Source organism: Macaca nemestrina, chromosome X (genome assembly GCF_043159975.1).
Source record: "Macaca nemestrina isolate mMacNem1 chromosome X, mMacNem.hap1, whole genome shotgun sequence".
NCBI classification, from domain to species: domain Eukaryota; kingdom Metazoa; phylum Chordata; class Mammalia; order Primates; family Cercopithecidae; genus Macaca; species Macaca nemestrina.
In genome coordinates this window covers 53,137,634-53,149,844 of record NC_092145.1, presented here as the reverse complement: position 1 = coordinate 53,149,844, position 12,211 = coordinate 53,137,634, and the positions used below count along the sequence as shown (strand labels likewise).

General features: G+C 48.4%; 1 protein-coding gene across 1 annotated transcript in view; it reads right to left on the bottom strand.

The window, feature by feature from the left end:
* Positions 1-3,734: 3,734 nt before the first annotated feature.
* LOC105499802 (nuclear RNA export factor 2-like) overlaps positions 3,735-12,211 on the bottom strand; it is a 67,241-nt gene continuing 58,764 nt past the window's right edge. Inside the window, exons 4-18 of the mRNA XM_071088706.1 lie at positions 8,986-9,175; positions 8,609-8,759; positions 8,225-8,308; positions 8,009-8,113; positions 7,813-7,893; positions 7,572-7,641; positions 7,327-7,415; positions 7,099-7,206; positions 6,803-6,912; positions 5,056-5,092; positions 4,619-4,687; positions 4,477-4,532; positions 4,221-4,328; positions 4,042-4,100; positions 3,735-3,910 (exon numbers count right to left, since the gene is read on the bottom strand). Of these exons, the coding sequence (XP_070944807.1) occupies positions 3,735-3,910; positions 4,042-4,100; positions 4,221-4,328; positions 4,477-4,532; positions 4,619-4,687; positions 5,056-5,092; positions 6,803-6,912; positions 7,099-7,206; positions 7,327-7,415; positions 7,572-7,641; positions 7,813-7,893; positions 8,009-8,113; positions 8,225-8,308; positions 8,609-8,759; positions 8,986-9,175 (1,493 nt within the window). The remainder of the gene's footprint in view (positions 3,911-4,041; positions 4,101-4,220; positions 4,329-4,476; positions 4,533-4,618; positions 4,688-5,055; positions 5,093-6,802; positions 6,913-7,098; positions 7,207-7,326; positions 7,416-7,571; positions 7,642-7,812; positions 7,894-8,008; positions 8,114-8,224; positions 8,309-8,608; positions 8,760-8,985; positions 9,176-12,211) is intronic.

The window sequence follows — 12,211 nt, the reverse complement described above, 5'->3', positions numbered from 1 at the left end:
TAGGGAAAACCAAAACGCCTATCCCTGACATTAATACCCACTGGAATTCAAATCAGAAACACAGGGGTATTCAAATGAACAAGAGAGCTTAATACATATTGATAAAGAAAGATGTTCAAGAAATAACAAGTGGAAATTCAATAATACGTTTCTTTTTAATTGAGATATAATGCACATACCGTAGCAGTCACCATTTTAAGGTGTACAATTCAGTGCTTTTAAGTCTATTCACAAGATTGTGCGACCATCACAACTATCTAATTCCAAACTATTTTTATCACCTCAAAAAGAAACTCCTTAACTGTTAGAGATCACTCCCTGTTCTCCCTCTTCCCCAGATCTTGGCAACCACTACTCTGCTTTCAGTCTCTACGGATCTGGCTATTCTGAACACTTCATATGAATGGAATCATATAATTATGTGGCTTTTTGTGACTGGCTGCTCTCACTTAGCACATAATGTTTTCAGGGTTCATCCACGTCATAGCGTATATCACAACTACATCCTTTTTCATGAATGAATAATATTCCAATAATATTCCACCATATGGATGTACCACATTATCCATTCAGCTAAAGGTCAATCGATGTGTTTCCACTTTTTGGCTATTTGGAATAACGCCACTATGGAAATTCATGTGCAAGTTGTTGAACGGGCATATATTTTCATTTCTTTTGGTATACACTTAGGAGAGGGATTACCGGATCATGTGGTAACTCCATGTTTAAGATTTTGAGGAATTACCAAAATCTTTTGCCCAGCAACTGCTCCGTTTTATGGTCCCAGTAGTAATACATGAGATTTCCAATTTCTCTGCATTCTCACCGACATTTGTAATGTTTCCTTTTACTGACTAAAGCTATCGTAGTGGCTATGAAGTGGTAACTCACTGTGGTTTCGACATGCGTTTCCCTAATGACTAATGATGTTGAGAAGATTTTCACGCGCTTCTTGGTCATTTGTACATCTTCTTTGGAGAAACGTCTATTCAAATCATTTCCCCATTTTTTAATTGGGTGGCTTGTCTCTTTGTTGCTGAGTTGTAAGGGTTCTTCTTGTCAGCGATGTGATTTGCAAATATTTTCCCTTGTTCCCATCAGTCGGTTTTCTGCTTTCTTGATAGTGTCTGCTGATGCACAAAAGCTTTTAATTTAGATGAAGTCCAATTTACCTATTTTTTTCTTTGGTTGCTTGTGCTTTTGGTTTCATATGTAAGAAACGGTTGCCTAATTCAAGGTAATGAAGATGTACACTCACGGTGTTTTACAGTTCTAGCTCTTATTTTAGGTCATTGATCCATTTTCTGCCAGTGTTTGCACATGATGTGAGTTAGGGGTCAAAATTAATTGTTTTTGCGAGTGGATAGCCACGTCTCCCAGCACCACTTGCTAAAAAAGACTATTTTTTTTTCTCCATTGGATTTTTTCAGCACCCTGAATGATAATCAACTAGACACAAATATGTGAGATTATCTGTGGACTCTCAATTATATTCCATCGATTCCCACGTCTGTTCCTATGTCGGTACCATACAATCTTGATTAATGTAGTTTTGTAGCAAGTTCTGAAATCTGGAAGTGTGAGTCTTCTAACGTCGTTGTTCTCTTTCAAGATGGTTTTGGCTGTTTGTGGTCCACTGCATTTCCACATGAATTTTGGGATTACCTTGTCAATTTCTGCAAAGAAGTCAGTTGGGATTCTGTCAGGGACTGCAATGAATCTGCAGATTGTTCTGGGTGGTACTGCCATCTTAATGATATTAAGTCTTCCAATCTATGAACGTGGGATGTCTTTCCATGTACTTAGGTCTTCTTTAATTTTTTTCAGCAATGTTTTGCAGATTTCAGAGCATAAGATCTGCGCTTCTTCTCTTAAATTTGTTCCTACACACTTTATTAATAATTTTTGATGCTACTGTACATGGACTTATTTTCTTAATTTCATTTTTTGGATTGTCCATTGCAACTACATAGAAGTACAAATGATTTTTGTATGCTGTATCTTTCAACCTTGCTGAACTGGTTTATCAGTAGTTTGTTGTGGTTGATTCTTTCAGATTTTACAAATGGAAGGTAATGTCATCTGGGCATTATGCCATTTAAAAAATATTTACATATATCAGTATAAAAGTATAATACCTTTTTCATGGGCCCACTTTTTTTTGGAAGCAAAATATCCAGATAGTTATTCTTCCAAATTGCATGTGAGTTTCCATTACTCATTCCTCTGATATCCCAACTCCCCCCATCCCCATGTACTCCCAGCACTCACTTCTGAGACCACTCCAGTTTCATCCCAGACTGGGCAGAGAAAGCCTGCACCATTTCCTGCTGCTCCTGGGAGAGGGAGGGCTCAGAGCTGGAGGAGAGTGTGGACACTGGGATGGAGAAGGCACTCTGAGTCTCTTGGGGGCTGGCGTCCCTCACAAACAGCTCATCATTCACGATGCACAGACTGGAGGAAAGAAAAATGCACCCTCAAACTGGACAGGTAGATAACTCCACACCCCCAACAACAGGATCCTTCTTAACCACTGCCACTCAACAACCAAACTCCTTCCATATCCCTAACTGTGCCTGCCTCCCAGATTTTTTGGCTGGTGCCCTCTAACCCTCCCACAGAGTCCACCTTTGGAGAGGTTGTCTACCAGCTTCACTAGACCTTTAGCTCTAACCCCAACGCATTTACCCTGTACAACAGTCCAACGAAGTGGATAGTCTTATTCCAATTTTCAGAAAAAGGCACTGAATCACAGAGAGGTCGAATAAGTTGATCAAGGTCACACACTTTGTGAATGTTGGGGTGAGGAACAGAATCTGTATTCTGACTCCAGGGTCCACACTCTTAAACACTAGGCTAGACTGTTCCTTGGATCTTCCTGTTGGCCTTCCACAACATTGAGAACACCCCGAGGACTGCACCCACCACATTTCCACGACACGGGCCCCAAGCTTGGATGGGTGCTCCCACCCACAACACAGCACTAACCTGGAACTGCCGCCAGGGGTAGCGATGAAGGTCCGAGTGAAGGCGAGAACAGAACCCTGAGACTGTCCTTCCACTTCAAAGACAACAAACACCACCACCTTAGAGTTGCACAGGCTTTAACATGCTCACACGGTGATCCCCTGTCAGAGTCTTGCTTGACACTCACACAGAAGGCGGGGCAGACCAGGACAATTGTTCACTTGGAGTCAGGCGGATGTGGCAGGAATGGGGAGGGCAGCAACAGGAAGAATCCGCTCCCAGTGACAGGGCCCCTATCATATGTGGGGCCCTGTGAAAACCACAAGTTCACTTAATTCCTATTTCACAGCAGCCCAAGAGATAGGTTATTAGCCCCATTTTGCAAATGAGGAAACTGAAGGGTTAAGTAACCAACCACAAGTTCACAGAGTAAGGACCTGGGATGAGAGCTGCCAAACTCCACAGTCTATGTCCTTAACACACGCCTGAGCTGTGCAGGGCAGACAGGCATGGACCTAGGTCAGAGCAGGGTGGCTTGAGGGCAGAGTGGGGGTGGGAAAACACGGAGGGAAGAAGAGGAAGGAAAGGAAAGGAATGAAATCAGGGAAGCTGGGGGAGTTCTGAGAGGGAGCCCAGCCAGGGGGAGGGAGCAGTGGCGGATCTGGGGAGGGGACTCTACAGACACTCACCTTCCTTGAAAACCCCATTGACAGAAAAGCAGAGCATCCATTCCTGAAAGGGAAGAGCTCAGGTGCTCAGGATCCTCCTTAACCTCCTACCCACCTCTGGCTCTCTGGGCCTGCCCAAGGGAGGAAGCAGGTGCTCACCGTCTGGCACCACATGTCCACCAGGATGGAGCTGAGGTCATGCTGAGTTTTGGGCAACGCACTGAGGGAGTCCACAATGTCACGTTTTGTGTGCCTCAGCAGTTCCCCCTTCAGGTCTGTAGAGAAGAGAAGCAAGGAACGGCAGGGTGGGGCGGGGCAGGGGGCTGCCACACCCTGGTCCTTGGCCCCTGTGATTGTTCCCATCACACCCCCTTACCTTGCCCACTCTTCCCCATCACACACTTACGGGGGTCCTTGAGTGTTTTCATATTCCTGCTATCCTCAAAGTACTTGCGCAAGCTGTTCCTAGGAGAAACAAAGGAGCAGGAGTGGGTGGCCCGGCCAGTGCAGGCATTTCCAGGAGTTGGCCTGTGTCTGCTGGGGAGACACACAGCCCCAGAGCAGGGTCTGAGTCGTGATACTCACGGGGCTGAGTCCTCGGCGTCGAAGGGAATAGCCAAGGAGAAGCAGGCCTCATCGTGGTAAGCACCGAGGAGACCCTGTCGATCTCCAGAGTCATAGATCGAGTAATACCTGTGGGGAAGCAGTGAGGATAGGCTACCTCTGTGGCCTGGGCCCCAGATGAGACTTGAAAACTCCCATGAGCTGACCTGTGCATGGGTAGCCCAGCCTGTCTCAGCCCTCCCCTTCCTCATGGTCCCAGCGTTCCAGGGATACTCACTGCTGCAGGAATTGCAGGACTAAATGCTTTAAGGTCTCAGATCCAGTAAAGTTTTCCTGAAATCAAAAGACAATTTGGATCTATGCGGTGGACAAAGCCTCCCTTACAACACCCCAAATCTTGCTTGGTCCTTCTTCCTCACCTTGCAGGGTTTCATTATCTCAGAGCTGTCAATGTCAACAATCATTGGTGCAGATAACTCTCGGCCGTCCTGGAGAAGGAAAGAGGAAGTCAGCAGTGGAGACCAAGGAGGTGGAGCTCGATGACCGATAAGATGAACATGCCCAGGGAGACAAGCATCAGAGGCCAGGTGGGAAATGGGCCTGGAAATTCCAGTGGGCAGCTTTCTCATGGGGTGCTGGACATCTCTACTATTACATGCAAACGTGTGTGTGTGTGTGTGTGTACACATTTTCAGGGAGAATATTCTTGTCTTTTTCAGGAATCCTTGCCTGTAAAATGGATGAGGATCTGATACAAGCATGTAATCTAGGCAAGACCCAAAGGACTTAAGGGCAGGTGTGGAGGTCATGTTCTTGAGTAAGAGGAGACAATGATGACGGTATTATACATACTTACCAGGCGTAACAACTTGGGGAAACAGTCCCGGATGGCACTGTCCAAAACCAAAAATTGAATGAAGTGACTGACAGTTCAGGGTGGCACAGTCTCTCTCCCACTCCCTCTCACTCTCCTCCCTCTGCTTCCTCCTGGTTAGCTTCCATCTAGACTGTCCTGACTCCCTTTTCTCCAGTGCCACACGAAGCAGCACTGGGAGCCCAGGTTCCAGGGCTTTCTTCCCCTCCCTCCCTCCCTCCCTCCCCTTTGTCCAAGTCACTGTGGAAGGCTCTGCAGGGAGCAGAAAATGGGGTGGGAGCCCAGAGCTCTGCTACCTCACTGGCCGTCCATCAACTTGCCTGACCAGGCCCTGGCCAAGACCAGGTCAGCCCTTAGGGATGGCCCAGGATGCTGGGACAGGGAGGTGAGTGAGGCCGGGCTCAGGAGGCAGAAAGGGGAAGGCAGAGGGGACGACATCAGAAATGGGGCGAAGGTAGGGGAGGGAGAGATGGGTGAGACACAGGAGAGGAGAGACAAGGGAGAAACAGGATGCAATGCAAAGGGGAAGGAAAGACGCTCTACTGTGGAGGTGGAGTTTAGGGAGGAATAGAGGAGAAAAGGGCTCCCCTGCTGCAGCCCTTTCTCTCACTGCCCCCTGGCTGGCCCTGGGGACTGAGGCAGGAAAGGAAAACATGCACCTGTTGGGCTGGGGCCCACTGGATGCAGCTGGAGCCTTTCTCACCTGTGTGGGCTCAGTCTGAGCTGCGCATGGGAAACAGAGCAGCCACGGGGACAGGAGACCTTCTCCCAGGAGGAGTGAAGGGTCAGGCCCCAGCTCAGCATGGGGTTCAGAGTCTGGGGACCCCCTCTCCCGACCACTGCATTCTCTTCTGATGGTCACTGACTCCTGTGACCCTCTGTGCTGACGCCTTGACAGAGGAATGCTACCCGCCTCGGGCTACCCAGGACTCCTCTGAGGGCCCAGGCAGGACAATGTGAGGTGTGGAGGGAAGGAGAGGCAGTGCCCTGAGAGGCCTGTCCTTCTGTCTCCCCAACCTCCTCGGCCCTCTGCCTTCCACTCCTGCCTCAGGAACGTGGCTCGCTTCTGGTCCCTTGACTCAGGAAACCCAGGTTTCTCCCCAAGGAGGGCCCAGCTCCTGGCATTGGGCCAGAGGAAGAGATGGCATGACAGCAGCCACCCAGGGCCTCGGCCCTCAGTATGAAACAGGGAAGCCCCCATGCCAGCCCAGGACAGGTGGGGGGGACATTTTTGGAGCAAGAGAAGGAGAACGCCTCTCAGGACAGGGGAGGGAAGCCCCATCTCAGCATGGAGGCAGGAAGGCCTGTGTCACATGAGGCCCTGGACTAAAGGACTCTTCTCAGTCCAGGGCACCAGCATCTGAACACTGTTGGTCTTGGGGAGGTGGGGGAGTCCTGCTTCCTGGAGCACACTCACGGAGGGCACGCTGGAGGAGGCTTGGTGGAGACAGGCAGGAAATGCACCCCAGAGCAGGTGAAAAGGGGAGCATGTCAGAGGAAGGAAAGGAGACCTCTAAGCACAGATGAGTGAGTGACACAGAGAAAGGAGTGTGTGTGTGTGTGTATGTGTGTGTGTGTGTGTGTGTGTGTGTGTGTGTGTAGGAGGGGAGGTTTGTGGTCCTCCTAGAGGACCAAGGCCACTCCTTCCTGCAGAAGGGCACTTTCAGACACAGCTCAGTCACCCAGGTAGCAAAGGTGCCCAGGAGGGGCGACAGGGGTTGCCACTGACCTTACATAGGCGGACTGGTCCGAGAAGGTGCTGCACAAGGGGTTCCCTTCTAGCCATAGCTCTTCGAGCTTCAGCCCTTTCACCTTGCCCAACTCCCATGCCGACTCCAGCTAAGAAAGATGGGGAGGAAACTGGAGAAGGAGGGCCAGGGAAAGAGAGACACCTGGGACCGTGGGTCCCGAATTCCCCCAGCCCTCATAGTCACCCACAGGTACCTCTGCCTGCCTGTTGCCATTATCCTGATGTGTACTGCCATCCACCCTCCATCCAAAGTTGATCTGGCTCCCCCTTCTCACCTTATTTTTGGAGAGGTTCAGGGTCTTGACTTTGGGAGCCTTCTCTATAATGTCAGACAGGCCATCCAGCTGGTACAGTTTGTTGTTGCACAAGTTCAAAGACAATAGCTTTGGGTCAAGAAGAGTTAGAGTGGGGGCTACTATCTTGGGCCTCGGAGACAAATCTGCCCTCCACCTTACCTATTCCACCCCTCTAACTAAATACCAGCACTGGGCCTAAGGCTTCACCTCAGGGAAATTTCTTTCAATGATCTTCAGGGTGGCAGCCATGCAGTTTCTTCGATTCAGGATTATATCAATGTCACGGCCCATCAAGTCTTGAAGAAGCCAGGAGAAGGGAATCAGAAGGCTGGGAGGGCCCTGGCTGGACCAGAGCCAGCACCAACCGCTCCGTAAATTGCCATCCCTAAGTCTCCCTCTCAGGCAGACCGCTCTGCCCCCGCTTGCCTTAGAATTGCTGCTGTCAGCCATACCTGGGTCAAAGCGGAGATTCTGGAGATCAAGAGCTTGTTGGGAGACATTGTACCGTTTGTTCATAGTCAGCTGCAGAGATAGAGATGAAGACAGAGGCTCTGAGGCTCTGGTGGTGGTGGTGGTGGTGGTGGTGGTGGTGGTGGTGGTGGTGGTGGTGGTGGTGACGGGGAAAGAGGGGACCAGGGGAAGAAGAGGTGGGTCCAGGAAGTGAGCATACAATGATCCTTGAGTCTGTATTACCTTAAGCATCTCCATTTGGCCTGGCTTCAACTTATTCTTCACAGAGTAGGGCGCAGTAGAATGATTGACAAATATACATATCTGCAGGGAGGCAGCGTGGTAAGTACCAGGACCTCTAATCCCAAAGAGGACGACCAGCCCCCTGGCCTGTCCTCCTGCCCAGAGACTAAGTACAGGGAATGCCCTCAACACACACCTTTCGGTTCTCGTCATCACAAATCTTATAACTGACATCCTTCAATACGGAGGCAGTAGTAGCATCCTGGACAAAGAAGCATGCCCGATTTCGGATGTAGTGAAACTACAGGGAGTGAAGGCAAGAGCAACAGCATCAGAGGCCAATGGCCCCTGCTGAGCCAGGCCTCTCCTCGTCCCCCGTGCCCACTCAACTGGCTTCACCATCCTCTCTTACATCAACCGGAGTGAAGGGGGCACTGCAGTGGCTCTGGATTGAATTCATTAGCCATGACTTGTCATACTTTATCCCGTAAGGAATCTAAAGGTAAAAAGAAGAAATAGGAGAGAAGGGAGAGACAACACGGAACTAAGGATGGAGAACAGAACCAACCAGCTGTTTTTTTTTTCTTTTTTTCCGACCTTCTACTTAGCTTAGACCTCTAAAGAAAGGACCGCTGACATGATTTATTATTTTTGTGCCAAATATGGACTCCCTAAACTCCCGTTCCCCCATTCCGAAGCTCTCCTCCGAATAATCAGCTTAGGGTGTTTTAAGTGGTCTTCCTTCTATCAGGTTCCAGAATAGTCTACCTAATGCAGACCCCACCCAGATACTCACTGTGACCTTGAACCAGTTCCTTGTGTATCCATCTTGTGTGTTCTGCCTCATTTTTCTCCCTGGAGGTTTTCTATTTCTCCACGTGGTAATACAGATTTCGTCTTCACTATGCCATTTCATTCTTCTGTCGCATCGGATGCTATAAGGAGTGCTGTGGGGAAGAGGAGAGAAGGCGGGTATCCATTAAATCTAAGAACGTCTTCTCTACATGCTCCACTCACTGACGCCAGGGCTACAATTAGGATTGCTCAGCCACTATTCCACTTCCAGCATTCTTCAGCTCTCTAATGAGAGAAGAAAAGGAAGACCACAGAGAATGAAAGGGTTGCACAGTCCCGGGGGCTGCTACATGCAAACCAAGCTGCCTGGTCACTTACTGTCTTAGTTGTTGGTCCTTGTGGACATCCCGCATCTCCACGCTTCCATCATTCTCCTGGCAGTGTGAAGACGGACGCTCGTACCCACCATGTTCATGATGACAGTTCCTCTTGTCAGAATTATCCCGGAAAGAATTCCCACCTTTCTTTCTTCCTTGAAAAGGGCTACCATGGTCATGGCATTCTGCAACTGAGAACAAAAAGACACGTTTGAGACACATCAATGGTCCACTTACCATGTACCATGTCGTGAGCTAACTCCATGGTAGGGCAAGTAAAGTGCCAACCCGCCACACAAGCCCCAGAAAACAAACTCCTCTGCCTGTCCAGATACAACAACCTTATCTCACAGGTGGCACAATCAGGGGAGGAATCTTGGGAGAGGAAGCAACTGTGTCGAACCTCTTAAGAAATGGAGCAGGAATTATAAAGAACAGAGGTGCGTATGTCCATGGGTTGGACTAGACACTAGTCACACCCCTGGAAGGGGTCCTAATCTTGCCTTCTCTCAGGCTTCTCTAACCTAACAACCACACCAACACCTGGGAGACAAGCTCTCTCACACCTCCCAAATCCAATCTCCAAATGCATTCTGTGAACAATCAGCAAGTTATACTTCTTTGCCGGTATAGTACAAGCTTTAATGACAGGTGGGTCTGATGTAACAGCTTCTCAAGCTGCCCTCCTGCCTCCAGCCTTGCCCTCAACAATACTCAATTTGAAATATCCAGAGCAAGCTTTCTTTTTGCCCAGCCCGAAATGCTTTCAGCCCAAGAGACAACTCTTCCTAAGCAAGTGACAGAATTACTAGAAAGAAAATCAGCAGATATTGAAAACCACTACAGTAACAGGATCTAAATGACATAAATTAAACACTGTACCCAACACACTGTACCCAACAATGAAAACAGAGCGCTTTTTTTCCCCCTCTACTGTCTTGCAGCATTCACGAAGGTAGACCATCTCCTGGACCGTCAAACAGACCTCAACCAATTTCGAAATGTACACCTTGTCTCAGGGCACCCTTATGAATAAAATTTCGGTCACTGCTGACCTCTCTGCAATGTACTGATTATGGCCAGGCCTCAGATGAACTTCTGCAGGGGGGTCATTGCTTTCACCGTGTGTGACCCACTGTCAGGACAGTCCTGCTCCTCTCGACTGTTGGGACTTTCCCTGTGTGCCATTAGAAGTGAAATTAAATGTGGGCAGAGTGTCTGACCCAGACATTCCTGATGCTTGGTCCCTACAACTTGGAGGTGGGGCTGGAGTGCTCTCTTTCTCTCACACTCTACATCCAACGGATCAGGATGGATGTATCTTCTCTTGGCTCCACCTTTAAAAGATATCCAGAGTCTGGCCACTTCTCACCCCCCTCCATTGCTACCTACCCTGGCCAGGTCACCAACATCTGTCTCCTGGATTATGCTGCCTTCCAAGTTGTCCTTCTGCTTTGGCCCTTGACTCCCCTACCATCTATTTTCAACACAGGAGGCAGAGTGACTTTTTAAGGCATAAGTCAAATCTTGCCATTCCTTTACTCAAAATGCTTTAACCGGGGTTTGGAGCCCATCAGTATGTTAAAAAGCTATGAGTCCATAACAGTACTCAGCAACAACAACAACAACAACAACAACAACAACAACAACAACAAAGACCCCTATTGGTGACATTTGGAGGATGTCCAGAAACCAACTCATTTTCATGAAAGTCCATAGATGAAAGGGAAAAAAATCAAAGATTAAAGTGAGGGTTAAGGGCACATGGTCAATATATGGAGCACAGGTATTCCTGAGTCAGAGTCATTTTTGAGAATACGCATTACTTCAGAAATAACGTCACTGAGGGGAAGAAGGTGTAAAAGTGAGCTAGCCAACAGCTACAGCTACAGCCTCAGGCAAGGCCTTGTGTTGGACAAGAGCACATGTGATAAAAAGCCACAGAGGGACCGGACAGAGAGAGATGCCGAAGACAAAAACACACACAGGCGCACGTCCACTTGCTGAACTCTGGCATCTCAGCACAATCCCTGTCTCGCAGTTGTGCTGCCAGAATTACAGGTGATCTCAAGAGTATTATAAAGCAGCTAGTACTTCTCACCCAGACCGCCTGGGTTTCCGCTCAGGCCCCACCATGTACTGGCTGGTCCTCCCACACAGACATAGTAGTGAGTAACCTTTATGACATCACGTGCGTTCCTACTGGTACTTCCTATGTTAGTCTGGAATTCTGCCTACATCACTGCCGTGCCACTGAGTGCATGGCATCAGCATCCCTGCTATGGCACGGAAAGAATGGGATACGAAGAAGACCAACCCTTGCCCAGTGGCAACCAACATTTGCTCAGTGTTGGGCAGACTCACTAGGTTTCTCTCGACCTCCTCACAGAAAATCCATGAGAATTCTATCCACAGTCCCTTTTCAGATCATGAATATTTGGTTCACAGATGTCGGGTACATTTCCCAGCCAAGTCAGTGGCAGAACAGGAATTATGTCCTCATGTATATTGGTCTGCCTCTATACCCTGAGTGTTCCTCCAGAGACTGCACTGGTTCTCCCTTAAATGGCAAGCTTTCAAGTCTCATCGACAGATTTTTTTGTTGAGCAGGCCAGGGATGATGTTTTGTGCTAGTCACTCCTGTCAGGGTGGGAACCAGGCATCTTGGATAAGGTGGAGATCTCTGTCTTGGACCAGATGGGTGTAATCTGTTTGGGCCATGGGTTTTCAGATTAGGAGTCACTTTGGGCTGGTAGTGTCTGGCACAGAACAAGGACCTAATTAGTATTTGTTAAATGAATGCATGTGATGTAGGTTTGAGATCATCAACAAAACCACTTTTGAGAATACATCCATCTGAACCATTTCTACCGACCTCTATTTATATTTATTCCAGAGCTATTCGGGCTGCAGAACTATTTCATAACCTGCCTGCAAAACTAGAATGAATTAATTTTTTCTTCTGCAACATTAATATTTTTTCATTAATGTATCCTTAGAAATAGAACTGAGTACCTCCCTGCAGACTGTGGCTAGAACTGCAGCTTTGAAGATCCCAGAGAAGGAGGCTTTTGCAAATAGTGGTGACAGAAATGAGGAGAGGCGTTCCCTGAATCCAGCAGACAGAGCTTTCTGGACATCTGGTCTCTGTAGGAAGAATGTTCTGGACCTAAAGGCATGTTGTGTTCACTCAGCCTTGTGACAGACAGGAAGCATCATCATCTCTG